The following is a 17,958-nucleotide window of genomic DNA, read 5'->3' on the forward strand; positions in this document are numbered from 1 at the left end:
TTTTGGTCTTGGTGTTCTATCACGGTGCCTTTCGCCACTTTACAGGAGCAGTGACTGCTTCTTGGGAGTGATCGATTTTAACTGATTATGATCCTCATTCTGTAGCTCACAACACCTGACTGGGGCATGTTGACAAATAAAAGCACCTGGACCGTTTTGTGACCAAGAGTTGTGCGTTCCATTAGTCATGGCTTCAGGGGAAATTCCAAAGAAGGGGCCGTTCACGCAATCCTTCTCCGTTTGGATGTCACAGTTTTCAGAGACAGTCCAACAAGCTGGGAGTTCCATTTCCAGCACCTTGCTAAATCTTCGCCAAGGCGCACCTAATCAAACGCCAAACTCGGAGGCTTCAGGCTCCTCAGCGAGGGCAGAGCAAGAGGGTCAGGTGCAAGGCCGAGTCCTGACAACGGATTCTGCTGGTGATGATGGTTCTCCGGGCAAAAGTGACACAGAAGGTGTTCCCGAGGCAGCCGAAACTTCGGAATACCAAGCTGCTGAAACGGGATTGCATCATGATGAAGGTACAATTCATAGAATTCAGTTTGATGCTGAGGATGAAGACTTAGGACAAGATGCCTCAGCTTCATATAATGGGATAGATTCAAAAGGTGGAACTGTTGTAAAGACCATTGTATACAGCAATGAGGATTTTGATGATGATGAACCTCTGGCTGCTATTTCTGAGGAAACAGAAACCTTGGATAATCAGGTTGGATCTGATCCCATCTATAGCAATGTGATGCGTGAAGCAGATTATAAAGAAACTGATACCAAACTCCAGGCAGGTAAGAAGAGAAGGAAAAACTCCCACACATAGCTTCAAAATATGTCCATAAATTACATTTTCTTCTGCCTTTGTATCTTCTATTAATTCGTTCCACCTCAGATACTGGGGTTCTCTTCTTCCAATTTTAATGTGAAGCTTTGGATGATGAAACATGTTTTAAAAAATCATGTAAATTGTGATTGGTCACAATGGCCAGAATTTTACCGGCACGCCCGCCCCGATTTCAGGGGTGGGTGAGGCTCGGAGAACGGCATTCTCGGGAATCGTACGGGCGGGATCGTACGAACCTTGGGCGTACATGCCGGTAAAATTCCGGCTAACGTGCGGAATTGTATTTTGTTTTGTACAGATTTTAATCCAGATTAGCTCTTTATAATGCAACTAGCATCAAATTCTAAGTGTGGTGAAGTATAAAAAAATTTTTTTTTTTTGAAATGTTTGTTTTGAAGCCTAAATGCTGTCAAATTTGGAAACTGCATTGGGCGATAGCGAAATCATTAAAGTTTTGTTGTCCTTGTATCTTGCCCACCATTCAACATTTGAAAGTTTCTGTACCTGAATTATTTGTCCTGCGTGACTAGGTTTTATAAATAGTGAAGAAAAACATTCAGTTATGATCACAGGACTTCCAAGCAGCAATGGGAAGTACCTGCTTCACATCCTTGGTTCCATTATCACCTGCCAACACAGTAATATCAGATCGACCTTTTTTAGCTTCCTACCGTTTCCTGCACAAGGTTCAGGGAAACTGGCTTGACAAGCCCCAGAACAAACATATCCGAAAGGTTCACACAAAGCTTAGTTGTTTTTGGCTGAATTCTAATTTGGATGTAGTCGACCTTTCATATAACCATTAACCCTCCCCTAACAGCACGTTGCTCCGTTAGTCCAATGTGTTCTACCCCTGGGAAGTGTCGAACTCAAGCCTCACGCACATGGAATTCTTGTACTATTCAATAGTCAAGAGTGGCTGAGGTGATTCTAAGGAATCATAGAATCCCTACAGAGCAAAAGGAGGCCATTCTGCCCATCGAGTCTGCACCAACAACAATCCCACTCAGGACCTATCCCCGTGACCCCACGTATTTACCCTGCCAATATCCACTAAGGGTCAGTTTAGCATGGCCAGTCAACCTAACCCACACATCTTTGGAGTGTGGGAGGAAACCGGAGCACCTGGAGGAAACGCAGACAGACACAGGGAGGATGTGCAAACTCCACACAGGCAGTCACCCGAGGCTGGGATTGAACCCAGGTCTCTGGCACTGTGAGGCAGCAGTGCTAACCACTATGCCCAATTTCCCACTGACTTTCTCAAGTTTTTTTACTTGGGAGTACATTTTCTTAAGTGGGCTACACCCAAGTTCAGAGAGCCCCGACTACCATTTATGTTTTTTTGGTGGGTTGGGGTTGGGGTGGGGTGGTGATTGACTACCTGCACCTGCAAGTACCTCCACCGAATATCAACCCATTATTATCACGAACATGGGGGTGCGATTGACCTTTGACAGTAAGTGCGGAATGACCTGGTCTCCCTACTGTTAATGTCTCCCTGTTTTACATTGCATCTGTATTTTCTTTTCTGTTGATACCAATTCGCTCTTAGACCCCCTTAGACCCCCATATTCTCGTCTCCATTTCTTGTGGAGTCAGGTTCAAGCCTTTCCACAAGTTGAAATGCTACCACTGAGCCAAGGGCTCACTCTCCAACACACAAGAAATAAAGTATATTTACTGAGCTCGGACCCTGCATATCCAATCAGCATTATTTCCATACCAGTAAGAACACATTAAGATTAAATGGGCTACTGCCCACATTAGAATAACACCAATTAGAAAATCCAATCTAATTTTGTTATCTTTTGTTCAAGTGATGCTCTGATCAGTTCTGAAGCAAGTTGTTTTTCCTTCACTTTAATATTTTCAAGAGTGGGAGCCGAAAGTGTCTGTTGCAAATCTAATCTGCAGGTTATCCTTAAACCATTGATGGGTTTCCTCCGTTAATAGAGTGCAGCTAATCCATGCTTTATCGTCCATAGTCCATGATCGTTTATAATTTTGGACTGATTGTTGCTCGACTTTTGCTAATTACTTTTATGGGCTGTGCTTTATAATTATACTTTTCTTTTCACAATGTAAAACACATTCAATGCAGCAAGCTCTGAAGGAAATTTAGTGTGCAGGATATATAATGACCAGATTCCTGGAAGCTCAGAGTATCTATGTCAAACAGTTTGAGATCTTACTTTGAATTTGAGTGAAATAGATGCTCGTATTGTATGAACTCTGTCTGATTGTGTGGGTTCAGCTTCATTTACACGTTACTGACAAGCCCTTTGCTCATATTTATCATGGGTGTTGGGTGCTCAAAGTAGTGGGGCTCATGGATAGGAAGATTGCACCTAAGCAGTCCTTGAAGATAAGTAGGAATAAATAGATCATTGGGGTTCAATATGTTTGGTAAACCTGGTGGATGAATAATACATTGTCAAGTGATGGAGAGGTGTGACACTCCAACCCTCCTAGTTTGAAGGCCAACAAAATGGAAATGATGCCGAGGGATCTGCCACTGCTTGTTCAATGAACAGTATTGCCCCAATTGGGAAAGATGTAGAGGAAGTGAATGGAAGACAAAACTGAGAGATACTGGCACTAAAAGTACAGTCCTGAAAAGGTATCGTAGAGCTTTCCATGTCAGAAGGAGGCCATTTGGTTTTTCATGTCTGTGATAGTCAAACAAAAGCTATCCTGCCTCATCCCGCTCTTCCCAGCTCTTGATCCATAACCTTGTAAGTCGTGGCACTTCAGATGAATATTTACTTTTTTCTAGTGCAATGAGGTTTTCTGCCTTTATCATCCTTCCAGTTTCAGACTTCACCACCCTTTGAGTGAAAAATATATCCTTCACCACTTTAATTCTTCCATCCATTACTTCAAATCTATGCCCCTTGGTTGTTGACTTCTCTGCCAAAGGAAATAGGTCTTTCTCATCCACTTCATCCCTCATAATTATGTACCTCAAATGGATCTTCCTTCAGCCTCCTCTGTTTCAACGAAAGGAACCCCAGCCTATCCAACCTTTCGTCATCGCTAAGATTCTCCATTCCTGGCAACATCCCTTGTAAATCTTTTTGGTACCCTCTCCAGTGTCAACAAATCCTGTAATGTGGTGACCAGACTGCACATCTTACTCTAGCCATGATCTAACCGATGTGTTATACACTTCTAGCATACCTCCATTACCTTGGCTAATAAATAAAATTATCCCATATGCTGCCTTAACCACCTTATCTACTTGTCCCACTATCTTCTACCTTCAAGGACATGCAATCTAAGTTCCCCCAGTTCCTCTAATATTCTGTTATTTATTATATATTCCCTTGCATTGTTTCCCCTCCCCTAATGCCATAATTGTACATTTTTATCCAGATTGAATTCCATTTGCCACTTTTCTGACCATCTGCCCGGTCCATTGATACCTACTTGCATGCTAAAGCTTTCTTTCTCACAGCCAATTTTTACACCATTTGCAAACTTCTTAACCATACCTCCTCCATTTAAGTTGAAATCATTAATATATACCATGAAAAATAGGGGACCCTGTACTGAGCCTTGTGGAAACAGATATCCAATCACAAAAACACTTGTCGACGATTGCGCGTTGCTTCCAACCACTAAGTCAATCTTGTATCCAACTTGTCATTATTCTATGGATCCCATGGGCTATTGCTTTTCTGAATAGTCTGGGACCTTGTCAAAAACTTTGAGAAACTTCTGAAGGAGAGCATCTATCTCCACTTGGAGAGGCAAAGCTTGATCAGGGATAGTCAGCATGGCTTCGTCAGAGGGAGGTCATGCCTAACAATTTGACTGAATTTTTTGAAGAGGTGACCAGGTATGTAGATGAGGGTAGTGCAGTCGATGTAGCTTATATGGATTTCAGCAAAGCCTTTGACAAGGTCCCACATGGGAGACTTGTAAAGAAGGTAAATTCACATGGGATACAGGGTAATTTGATAAAATGGATTCAAAATTGGCTCAGTTGTGGGAGACAGAGGGTGATGACAGAAGGCTGCTTTAGTGACTGGAAACCAATGTCCAGTGACGTACCACAGGGATCTGTGTTGGGCCCCCTATTATTCACCATTTATATAAATGACCGAGATGACTATGTGGGGGGTAGAATTAGTGGGCATGCGGACGATACAAAGATTGGTCGGGTGGTTAACAGTAAAGCGGAGTGTCTTGGGCTACAAGAAGAAATAGATGGAATGGTCAAATGGGCAGATAAGTGGCTGATGGAATTAACTCTGAAAAGTGTGAGATTATATACTTTGGAAGGAGTAATTTGACAAGGAAGTACTCAATGAATGATAGGACACTAGGAAGTTCTGTGGAACAAGGGCCCTTGGTGTGTTTGTCCACAGTCTCTAAAAGCAGAATGGCATGTCAGTAGGGTGATGAAAAAGGCATTTGAGACACTTACCTTTATCAATCGAGACATAGATTACAAAAGCAGGAAAGTCATGTTGGAGTTGCATAGAACTTCGGTAAGGCCACAGGGAGAGTACTGTGTGCAGTTCTGGTCACTACATTATCAGAAAGATGGGATTGGACTGGAGGGAGTGCAGAGGAGATTCACCAGGATGCTGCCTGGGATGGAACATTTAAATTATGAAGAAAGGTTGGGTAGGCTTGGGTTGTTTTTGTTGGAGCAGAGAAGACTGAGGGGCAACCTGATTGAGGTGTACAAGATGATGAGGGACATGGACAGAGTGGATAAGGAGCAGCTGTTCCTCTTAGTTGAAGGGTCAATCACGAGGGGACACAGGTTCAAGGTGAGGGGCAGGAGGTTTAGGGGGGATGTGAGGAGGAAAAACATTTTTACCCAGAGGGTAGTGACAGTCTGGAATGCGCTGCCTGGGAGGGTGGTGGAGGCGGGATGCCTCACATCCTTTAAAATGTATCTGGATGAGCACTTGGCACATCATAACATTCAGGGCTTTGGGCCAAGTGCTGGCAGATGGGATTAGGCGGGAGCTCGGGTGTTTCCAATGTATCAATGCAGCCTTGATAGGCCGAAGGGCCTCTTCTGCGCTGTGTGATTCTATGATTCTATTTGGCTGGAATTCCCCAAATGTTCACAGTGGCGTGATCCTCTGGTCCTGCCAGCGGTGCACCCCTGCCATGGATTGCCCGGCAGTGTGAGGTTGCTCCAAAGGGAATTCCCATTGACAGCGGCAAAACCAGAGCATCCCATCACCAGCGAATGGTGTGCTGTTTCCTGCCACTGAGATAAACACTGAGGGAAGGCCAGGGAATCTCACCCCTTGTTAAAGCCCATGTAGTCTACATTAAATATATTACTCTCATTGATTCTCCTTGGTACCTCCTCAAATAATCCTATCAATTTAATTAGACGCTACCATCCCTTAATACATCAATGCTCACTGTTTTTGACTATCATGTAGAAAGGTATGGATTAAAGAATACTGTCCCTCAGAATGCCCTTGAAGCAGGAAACATAGCTCTGCACATGGCTGTCTGCTGAACTAGAACTTTCATGGCGTTTGCTACCAAATAAACCTGTTGGACTTTAACCTGGTGTTGTTAGACTCCTTACTGTAACTAGAACTTGTGCAGCTATCACCAGCTAAGTCTATAAATAGGGTTTGGAGGGAACTGACAAGTGGATGCACATTCTCCCCGTGGCTGCGTGGGTTTCCTCCATGTGTTCAGAGCACTTCATGTTACTTGGTAGATTACTTCTTTGAGAAATGATCCAGATTGTCAGTATGACCTGGTACTAATATCATTTTACACAATGATGTGGAGTTGCTGGCATTGGACTGGGGTGGGCACAGTAAGAAGTCTCACAATACCAGGTTAAAGTCCAACACTGAGGAAGGAGCAGGGCTCCGAAAGCTGGTGATTCCAAATAAACCTATTGGATTTTAACCTGGTGTTGTGAGACATTTTACTCAAGAAGACCATAAGATACAGGAGCAAAACTAGGCCATTCGGCCCATAGAGTCTGCTGCACCATTCGATTATTGCTGATAGGTTTCTCAGCTCCGTTCTCCCGCCTTTTATCATAACCTTTGATCCCCTTACCAATCATAAAGTGAGAGAACATTGAAAGTAAGATTGAACATTTTTCAGTGGTTTGGAGATTATTCATCAAGTACCAGGAACTGGGCACATTAAAATTAATTTATTGCCTTATTTTTCATTCTATATTTGTTAACATTAGTGGCTTGTGATCCCACCTGACAACATTACTCCTGAAATCTAAGTTAAGTTTACTTATTAGTGTCACAAGTAGGCTTATATTAACACTGCAGTGAAGTTACTGTGAAAATCTCCTAGTCGCCACACTCCGGCGCCTGTTCGGGTACGCTGAGGGAGAATTTAGCATGGCCAATGCACCTAACCACCATGTCTTTTGGACTGTGGGAGGAAACCAGAGCACCCAGAGGAAACCCACGCAGACACGGGGAGAATGTGCAGACAACGCACAGACAGTGGCCCAAGCCGGGAATCGAACCCAGGTCCCTGGTGCAGCAGTACTAACCACTGTGCCTATCATGTCTGTTGTCTGCTGCACATCCAGTCACATTTTGGGATAGAGGTGGGGATTAGGATAGAACATCTTGAATGGTGACATAATGAGGATGAGAGAGGACGATTGAGATGGAAGCAGTGGAAGAAAATATGGACGCTGTGGAAGTGTAAATACAGCTAAGCAATGGCTGACATTTAGAAGGGTGGGGTCACAAACTGACTGACTGGTGAACAAGGCTGTCCCACAGGAATAACAAGCTCCGAGCAGCTGAAACAAGCTGAGGGTAGGCTTCTGCCAGAGGTCAAAGGTAAAATCGCCATAGTCCCAGATGTCAATTGACTGCTCTCCCCTTTGAGAGGGGAGCTGACGGGTGGTGATTCAAACTGAGGATCACCACATCTCAGGTGAGCGGTAAGATCGACATGGTTGGGCCTTCACAAATAACCTCAGCCAGTACGGGAATTGAACCCATGCTGTTGGCATCGCTCAGCATCAGGAATCAGCTGTCCAGTCAACTTAGCTAACCAAACCCCAGATATTATATATTATAATATATATATCTCAGGGCAGAAATGACACTTACAAGGGGGCACAAGTTCAAGGTAAGGGGGGAAAGGTTCAGTGGAGATGTGCAGGGGAGGTTTTTTACACAGTGGGTGCCGGGGGCCTGGAATGCACTGCCAAGTGAGGTGTTTGAGGCAATTACGCTAGCCACATTTAAGACTTATCTCGATCGGCATATGAACAAACGGGGAATGGAGGGACATAAGCGGTTGGTTTAGATCGGTAAAAGTGATCGGCGTCGGCTTGAAGGGCCGAAGGACCTGTTCCTGTGCTGTACTGTTCTTTATTCTTTGTTCTTTTATATGGCACAACATGACATTCAAAGGCCACACTATTTTCTAGCAAACCAAATAATTGTGTAGCAATTCCCCTCCTTTCTTAGTGCTATTTTCAGATGTTCATTGCTAGGTTTGAAGGTGCCAGACGCGGAATCGCAGAGCAAAAGTCAGGACCACCTGGATGTGACTGTCCTGGATTATGATGGGATGTTTCCTGTAGGCTACAAGTAAAAATCCATTATCTAATGATTGCTTTTCTTTGCCACTCTCAAGTGTGAACATGCTAAAAACACCAAATACAAGACTACCCAAATATTCAATGCAGTATTTAGCACCCGAGTGTTTGAACTTTGTTTAATTTGTCAACGGTTTGCGGCATTGATTTCACATTTCACCTTTTCAGATTAATGGCACCTGAAGAAATCTGGGAAGTCTAATCTCAAGAAATGCTCACTGAATTGGAATACTAATGGTCAAGGAACTGAAACTACAGAGATAACCAGGGGAATAAATGGGAAACAAAACAGCCAATAATGATTTGGAAAAAAATGATAGCTCTTGCGATCAGGAATAGTTGGAGATAAGAGGAAAATTAAACCAAATAATTAAATCTCGATGGGAAGACCAACTTCAGAAACAGAAATACAGAGAGAGTAAAATTGTAGCATTGGATGAAGCGAGGTTAAAGGAATGAAGTACAATCTGAAATAAGAAATGAAAGCCACAGAAGCAAAATGGCTTTCATGAAATCTGACGATAGAAGCATAGGATCTAGAGTGCAGAAGGAGGTCATTTGGCCCATCAAGCCTGCATCGACAACAGTCCCACCCAGGTCCTATTGCCATAACTCTCCCACATATTTACCCTGCTAGACCATCTGACACTAATTTAGCATGGCCAATCAACCTAACCTACACATTTTTGGAGTGTGGGAGGAAACCAGAGCACCCTTAGGAAACCCACGCATACACAGGGAAAACGTGCAAACTCCACACAGACAGTCACCCCGAGGCCGGAATTGAACCTGGGTCCCTGGCGCTGTGAGGCAGCAGTTCCAACCATTCTGCCGCCGTGCCGCCCTTGGTGATAGATTAATAACTTAGACAATGGAAACATCAAAAACAGAATGCAACATTTCAGGGACTAACTGTGGACTTTATGCTACAAGTGAAAGCATGAGAGCCAATCTTACTGAGATAGATTTCCCAGTGGAATAATTAGTTGCTGCCCTGGGTGGAAAATTCACCTGTACCAATTTCAGCCATTGATTAACTTCTCCTCAAAGCGTGACGCAATTTCAAATTTGTCAGAAGGCAATGTTGTTGTGATCAGTAAATAATTTAAGTTCTCTTTTTTTAATGGGTTTTATTGTCATCAGCGAAGTACTTGCAGAGTTTTGGTTTTCTGTGAAGGTGCCGAAAACAGTTCTGCTGTGTTGTCAGTACATTCACCGATGGTTCTTCTGTTTGTTGATGTTGTCACAGAGCAGTGCTCCAGGATATAACCAGACCAAAAATGTGAAGTTATTGCCTTTCCTCATCTGTACTTCCCTAATGCTTTTACAACCAGAATAAAATTGATTAGAAAGGTATCTTTGTAGATGCACTAAGCAACAGGTGAATAAGCCATTGTTATTTACTGTGGTAGGCTGGTCACTTGGGTTACGGACCAAATTACAAGCATTACAAGCAAGGATTACGAAACATACTGAGAGTTCATTTGCTGTCGTCTTATTCTTTTGCCTGTCTCTAAAGCTGAAAAAGAGATGAGTCCTGTTGTCCAATTTCCGTTTGTCTCTAAGTCTTTTCTGATTTTCTTTGCTCTTAGCTCTGCTGAAGGGTCATCTAGGCTCGAAACATTGGCTCTGTTCTCTCTCCACAGATGCAGTCAGACCTGCTGAGATTTTCCAGCATTTTCTGTTTTTGTTTCGTATTCCATAATCTGCAGTATTTTGCTTTTATCTGGTCCTGCTGTCGACTGGGAGCAGTGCAACTGGGAGTGGATGCACTGATGCAGCACAAGTGGAATGAGAAAGTTCTGAGAGGAGAAAAGAAAGAAATCTACTCAGTGAACCAGGAAACCAGCAGGGCTTCATCAAAAGAGAATGTTACTTGGATGAAAGCTATTGAGCAGGAAAAGCAAGATTAGAGATTAGTGAAAAGAGAGTTGTTAGTCAGAATTCTCCGACCTCGCATGTGGCTGGGATTCTCCAGTCCCGCTGCAGTAAATGGAGATTTGGTTGAGTGCCAAATTCTCCATTCTCGCTGACGGGGCACACAATGTCTGAGAATTCTGACCCTTGAGACAGATAGAAGTGTAAGTTTAGTAGTGATTAGCTTGAAAAGGTGCTGTATTCAGTTAGACTTGGGGATTTTGGATTCAACATGAAATTCAAAGAACCCTCCAGTGCAGAAGAGGCCTTTTGGCCTATCGTGCCTGCATCAACTCTCTGACAGAATATCTTACCCAGAGTCTCTCCCCCATCCTATCCCTGTAACCTCCACATTTACCATGGCTATTCCACCTAACCTGCACATTTTGGGACTGTGGAAGGAAACCGGAACACCCGGAGGAAACCCGCGTAGACATGGGGAGAACGTGCAAACTCCACACAGTGACCCAAGGCTGGAATTGAACCTGGATCTCTGGCACTGAGAGGCAGCAGTGCTAACCACTGTGCCACGGTGCTGCCAAATATTTGGCTGAAATCTCTTTTTCTTGACAAACAATATTGATGTAATTGTTGTCTATATGAATTCACCTTGACGGCTGCCTCAACTTAATAATCTTTCTTTATTGGGTGTAAAAGAAATGAGTACAATTTGAAGGGTGCAGATGTCATTTGAACTGAAACTTTCTTTAACCATCAGTAAATGATTTACTCTGTATTTCTCTTCGAAGAGACTGCTTTTACATCATAGAAAGAGTTCATGGGTAATTCAGACATAATTCTATTTACTCGTTCCTTCTTTAATCACCACCTGTAGGTGTCATTAGGGACATTGTGAAAAATCAACCTCAAGTAACGCATTATCCAAGACCACACGATATATTTTTAAGAGTTTGCTATGAGGTGGCTGCAAGAAACACACAAAAAGCTATATATGTAATTAGATTCTGCTGCTCGCCTCTTTTTCAGATATTGTGCTGTTGTCTTGTGTTTAAGCTTCCAAGTTCTCTGGAACATCCAAATCAATATTTATGGCCCGACCGACACAGAATATCTGGCCACTTATTTAATTGCTGCTCGTGGGATCTTACTGTGTACAAATATCAGCTTTCCCACAATTCAAAAGTAATTTGTGGTGAAATGCTTTGGCTCATCCATGAGGGATGCCAGACGAATGGAAGTTCTTTGTGAATAAATTGACTCGAGTATTTTTAATCTTCAAGCCTGTGGAGAACCTCACAGGACATTTTAAGACTGACCTATTATGGGTCGGCATGGTGGCGCAATGGTTAGCACTGCTGCCTCCCAGCGCCAGGGACCCAGGTTCGATTCCCGGCTTGGGTCACTGTCTGTGTGGAGTTTGCACCTTCTTCCCATGTCTGCGTGTGTTTCCTCCGGGTGCTCTGGTTTCCTCCCACAGTCCAAAGATGTGTGGGTTAGATGGATTGGCCGTGCCAAGTTGCCCCTTAGTGTCAGGGGGACTAGCTGGGGTAAATACATGGGGATAGGGCCAGGGCGGGATTGTGGCTGGTGCAGACTCGATGGGCCGACTGGCCTCTTTCTGCACTGTAGGATTCCATGATTCTAATTATCAAATGCAATTTCTATTGAAGAGAGTAATGCCCATTTGCTTATTTTATCAAGTTCACCTTAAAGTAACTCACGGTGGGCGTTACATTGAGAATTCAAAGGATTGTTGCATCATTTTAAAAGAAAATTGTTAGATCCAATCTCTTGGATGCCATTGTGCTCCATCTGTCAGTCGATGAATAGTAAGATTTTAGAAAAATCCATTTTAGTTGAAATCATCTGCGTACTGGTGGATGTGTGTGCATTGATATGTTGCAATGACTGTCAGAAAAAACAATGAAGTGAAGGATAATGATTATCCCAATTCAGATGTTACCATGGCAACCACAAGGCAAGTCTTTATAGTGGTGTCTTGTGTATCTGTCTCAGGTTTCTCGATTGTGGACTTTAATGATGTACAAACAATTTTGTGTTATTTAAAGAATAATGGTGAGGCAGGGATTGAGCTTCAAGGCTCTTAAGGTGTTTCCAGCAATGTGAAAAATCCCCATAAACTCAAAGTTCAAGTAGTTTTTATACATGAGGAGCCCTTTTGTTGCCTTATGATATGAGTTCCTCAGTCTTTAGAGTGTATATCCCTCCAGAAACTTAGAACAACAGCACAGGCGATGATTTAATTCCCTACCATTTGAGACACAGCACTTTGCTGTTAGCCTACAGGTTTACCGTGCGACTTCACAGTGGCCAAGGCCTGTGGTCAACAAGTGTGCAAAGCAGGTATTTCTAAATAGCAATCACTGTTAAGGAAGATGAAGGTGATTCGAGGGGTGAAAAGGAACCTTTTCGTGTTTGGTAATCATGAGGCAGTGACTGAAGATAGGAATCTAATTGCTGAGCTTGGTGGCACCATGCTAATACAAAGAGGACAAAGAACAGTGCAGCACAGGAACAGGCCCTTCGGCCCTCCAAGCCTGCGCCGATGATGATGCCTGCCTAAACTAAAACTGTGTGCACTTAGAGTCCGTATCCTTCCATTCCCATTCTATTCATGTATTTGTCTAGATGCCCCTTAAATACCACTATCGTACCTGCTCCCAACACCTCAGCGACTCATTATGCTGGGTACAGACCCACAGCAGACACTGAATGGCAGATCACAAGTCTGTTGTGTATGTTCATACGAATGGTTGAGGGCCACATTTTTCAGGCAGTAACGCAGTCCCACAGTGACGCTGCAAACATTTTCCCTTTTATGCATGAATTTGTTAGGATTCCATCCGAGAATCATGGGAAATACAGCCACAGTATGTAGTCATGGTACGCACGGCTGTGTGCTGGGACTCTGTCCTTGTATTTCCATCAAAACAAGATAGATGGTAATGAACCAATGACGCTACAGTATTTGAAGAAGAGCGTAGAACTCTTTCTACTGTCCTGCCCATTATGCCTCCCGCAACCACAAACACCGAAAAACAGATCAAGACAAAATACTGCAGGTGCTGGAATCTGAAACAAAAACAGAAAATGCTGGAGACACTCAGCAGATCTGACAGCATCTGTGGAGAGAGAATAGAGCCAACGTTTCGAATTTGGATGACCCTTCGTCAGAGCTCTATTCCACAGCTGCTGTCAGACCCGCTGAGCTTTTCCAGCACTCTCTGTTTTTGCCTAAAACAGATTAACTGGATCTTCATCTGGTGTTGTTTTTGCTCTTGTGTGTGTAAACACGTCACAGATTTTGCCTACTTTGCAGCAATAAATACACTTCAAACAAACGTAATCCTTTGACTGCAGTGTGCAGTGTTCTCCTGGCTAATAGGCAAAAGCAGTGGCTAAGTGATTACATTTCAGTTGAACAGTCATTTAAGCACTCCACAGGACAAAATGTTCTCTTCAGGGATCAGCCGTGTTTTGTTAACAAACACAACCATTTCACTCTACCCCATCGTAGGGGCGGCACGGTGGCACAGTGCTTAGCACTGCTGCTTCACAGAGCCAGGGACCCAGGTTCAATTCTGGTCTCGGGTCACTGTCTGTGTGGAGTTTGCACTTTCTCCCTATGTCTGCATGGGTTTCCTCTGGGTGCTCTGGTTTACTCCCACAGATGTGCGCAATAGGTGGATTGGCCATGCTAAATTGACCCTAATGTCAGGGGGATTAGCAGTGGAAATATGTGGGGTTATGGGGATAAGGCCTGGGTGGGATTGTGGTCGGTACAGACTCGATGGGCCGAATAGCCTTCTTCATTGGGATTCTATGAATGTACCTTGACCTATGGGAGTTGTGGACAAGCTGATGAAACCAATTCTTTAGTTAGAGTTGAAATTTCCTCTATGGTGCCCATAATTTTGGCCAGTCTATTTCCTGCTGTCACTTGATGCTTAACTTTCTATGTAATCGCAGTAGCACACGGCAGAACACAAAACTCACAGTATATAATTATGCATTTTGAGAGTTGAAGATTACAGGGAAACAAGTGAAAGCAACACATTCGGAACAAATAGTAAATGGAAATGATGTGGCTGCAAACATTTCAATTAAGTTTGAAGAGCCTGGAGCTCCTGGTTAGCAGCAAAGCCAGGCAGGGCGCTTGCCGCTCGCCTCCTTGCTGAGGGTGCTGTGGCGAGAACTTTTCCTCTCTCGCCATGAAGTGGGCTGCAGCTTTGCTTATTGGGAATTCCCGACGTGGAGCTGCAGTGATGTCATCAAGCTGCCCAAGCAGTCAGTCAATTTATAGCATCCTCACAGACAGCCAAGCAGGAAGTGAATTGTAGAATCCCCTACAGTGCAGAAGCAGGCCATTCGGCCCTTCGAGTCTGTACCGATTCTCGGACAGAGCATCTAACCAGGACCCTATCCCCATAACCCCATGTATTAAAACCACCTCTGGGGGGCGGCACAGTGGCACAGTGCTGCTTCACAGCGCCAGGGACGCAGGGTCAATTCCGGCCTCGGGTAACTGTCTGTATGGAGTTTGCACATTCTCCCCATGTCTGTGTAGGTTTCCTTCGGGTGCTCCAGTTTCCTCCCACAGTCCAAAAATGTGCGGGTTAGGTTGGTCGATCATGTCCCCTTAGTGTCAGTGGAATAGGAGGGTAAATATGTGGGGTTATGGGGATAGGACAGGACCTGGGTGGGATTTTTGTCGGTGCAGGCTCGATGGACCAAATGGCCTCCTTCTGCACTGTAGATTCTACGGTTCGATCATTCTACACCTCTTGGGACACGAAGGGACAATTTATCATGGCCAATCAATCTAACCTGCACATGGACTAAAATCTAAGAGCACTAAAATCAAATCAGTCTGTAAAAATATTGCAAGGAGCAAAATAAAATTTGGGACATACACATGGGGTGGAGGGAAAAGCTGGTGTACCATGAAAATCATATTCTTTAAAAAAAATCTATTACAAAAATGGTGCAATTAATTATGAAGACATTATTCACAAATCGAAAATGATATTTTTCCCGGTCCAGATCTGTTGTTCAGCATTAGTCATTATTTAGATAACCGTGTAGAAACCCAGTTACAATTGTTTGAAAAGGTGGAATTATGAGGGGTTCCAACAGCGGAGAAGGGAAAGTTCATGAATTGATATGAGTGATTGCTGGCTCTGAGGTGGGAGATGTTCGCTAGTGCAGCTTGTGTTGGAGCAGGGAGTAACAGGTCACGACATCAGGATTTCCACATTTATCTGCGCACACGCGCTAAATCCTTCAAGTTGACCCAGAGGGGCGATGACGCTGATCACTGACAGTTCATCATCCAAAAAACCTTGAAAAACCCAGGCTTAATTTGACAGAAGGAGAATTTTTAAAAAAAATTCATTCATGGGACATGAATGTCGTTGGATGGCCAGCATTTGTTGCCCACCCCTAGTTGCCCAAGAGCAATTGAGAGTGAATCACATTGCTCTGGCTCTGGAGTCATGTAGGCCAGGCCAGGTAAGGATGGCAGATTTCCTTCCCTAAAGGACATTAGTGAACCAGATGGGTTTTCCCGACAATTGACGATGGTTATCAGTCGAATCATAATTCCAGATTTTAAAAATTGAATTCAAATTCCAACACCTGACGGGATTCGAGCCCGGTTCCCCAGAATGTTAGCTGAGTTTCTGGTTTAATAGCCTAGTGATAATACCACGAGACGATCACCTCCCCCAAATGGAAGGATAAAAGCTGCGTGACTGGGAACGGTGAAGAAGCCATTAAGGAGAAACCATTAAAAGTTTTCAAAAGCTGAAAAAAGGAGCAAGAGAAGATGGGCTATAAGGAACAGTTGAAAAATGTCAGCATGTGGGGCTGCACAGGCCAACAAAAATAATATATCATCATCAGAAAACATAGGTGAAGCCTTTAAGTCTGTCAGACACAAAGAAAAGAAGGAATCACGCCTTTTACTTTGCAATAGTGTTTGCTGAAGGAATGAGCAAATGGCCTGAGAGTGGAATATTGTTTTCAGGGTTTTACATTTAGAAAACAGCATGTACGAATTAGATTACAGATGCAAAAGTTAAATAGGCATCTGGTACCTGTGCTCTTCCTTCATAAATATTAAAGGAGTGAGGCAGCAAATTGATTGTGGTAGCACTCACAGCTATTTTCCAGCTTTCACTGGACACAGGACAGCTCACACAGGGCTGGAAAATAGCAAAGATAACTCTTGTCTTCATAACGTGGGCTGGAGATGATTGAGCTATGGTGTCTCACATTGATTGTGGGAGGCTGATTGGAGACAGAGTATGGATTAATGGGAAACTATGTGCGCATGGCATTTTTTGACCGCTCTTGAATGTTCTTTTGGGTGAAGCCGGTGACGCAGTGGATAAACGTGAAATAGGGGATGTCATGAACCTCCATTTTAAGAAGGAGGTGCTTGACACTGTCCCACATGCAGAATTACTGGACCAGGATCCAGGCTGCGGGACAGCTGGAAAGGTGATGAATGAGTTAAAGCAATTGCCAGCTGAAACAGTAACAGTATTCAGGAAGAGGTGTGACTGGGAGCTGGTTGTTTGAGGTTGGCTTTGGGGAAAGATAGTCGGGGAAAGAGAGTCGGACTAGCACAGTTTAACTGTGAATATAAAGGCAACAGTTGGGGGAGGGGATGGAGGGAGGAATCCAAACAGTGTGCAAAATAACTAAAGCAAAATAGGTAAGGGTTATAGACTGGAACTCACTCATTGATATTAGGGGACCAATGCAATTTATTATTTTTTTAATGAAGTAGTTAAAATGTGAAGTCAAATCAAATCAGCCTGAAATGTAATGTCAGTAATGTCAATTTGGGAACAATGGCTAATGAAGCAGCTCCAGTTTGTACAATCAGAACGATTTGGAGATACTGGCGGGTCCAGATTAATTAAGATAAAAGGATGGTTATGAGATTTAGTGAATGACAATAGAGGATGTGAACTCATTGAGATCTCACGGCAGGAGTGGGTATCTCAGAGTGTTGGGTGGACATGTTGCTTAATCCATCAATCCAATTGTTCCCAAGTGATAAAGTAAACATACACATGGGGGAATTCTCCAGCCTCCCAGCCGTGTGTTTCCCAGCAGCGGGAGGTGGCGCGCTGTTCATTGGCGGCTGGATTCTCTGGTCCCCGCTGCTGTCAATGGGATTTTCCCACTGGATTTTCCCAAGCCGTCGTGAAACCGGCAGGGAGGGGTCACGCTGCCAGCCGGACTGGAGAATCCCGCCAGATGTAAACGGCCAGAGAATTCCCCCCCCAATATTGGACTGTGTTTCAGAGGTCAGCGCCGGAATTCTACTGCCCCCGTCTGCCACGGAATCGGTGCAGACGAGGCACGGACAACGGAAATGTCCGTTGACCTTGGGCAGGACTTTCTAGTCTCGCTCGTGTGAGACCATAAAATCCTGTCACAGGACACAGAAATGGAAACAAGCTAATTCTGTATGTGCCATGACTGTGGTTTTACCGCACCATTTGGAGAACTGTATCCAGTTCTGCACATTTAATGGATGTGTGATCAACGTGTGGGAAATAACTGCCAGGGCCGGTGGCTGCATCGGTAACTTTGCAGTGTTTCAGAAAGGAAC

General features: G+C 44.0%; 1 protein-coding gene across 3 annotated transcripts in view; it reads left to right on the forward strand.

Annotated features, from left to right (window-relative positions):
- LOC144507248 (synaptotagmin-16-like) overlaps window positions 1-17,958 on the forward strand; it is an 81,566-nt gene that overhangs the window by 39,783 nt on the left and 23,825 nt on the right. For all 3 annotated transcript variants that reach the window (XM_078234231.1, XM_078234232.1, XM_078234234.1), the window contains exon 3: window positions 46-785. In XM_078234231.1, coding sequence (XP_078090357.1) covers window positions 188-785 — 598 coding nt within the window. In that variant the 5' untranslated portion in view covers window positions 46-187. The remainder of the gene's footprint in view (window positions 1-45; window positions 786-17,958) is intronic.

The sequence above is a fragment of the Mustelus asterias genome, chromosome 18 (genome assembly GCF_964213995.1).
Source record: "Mustelus asterias chromosome 18, sMusAst1.hap1.1, whole genome shotgun sequence".
NCBI lineage: Eukaryota > Metazoa > Chordata > Chondrichthyes > Carcharhiniformes > Triakidae > Mustelus > Mustelus asterias.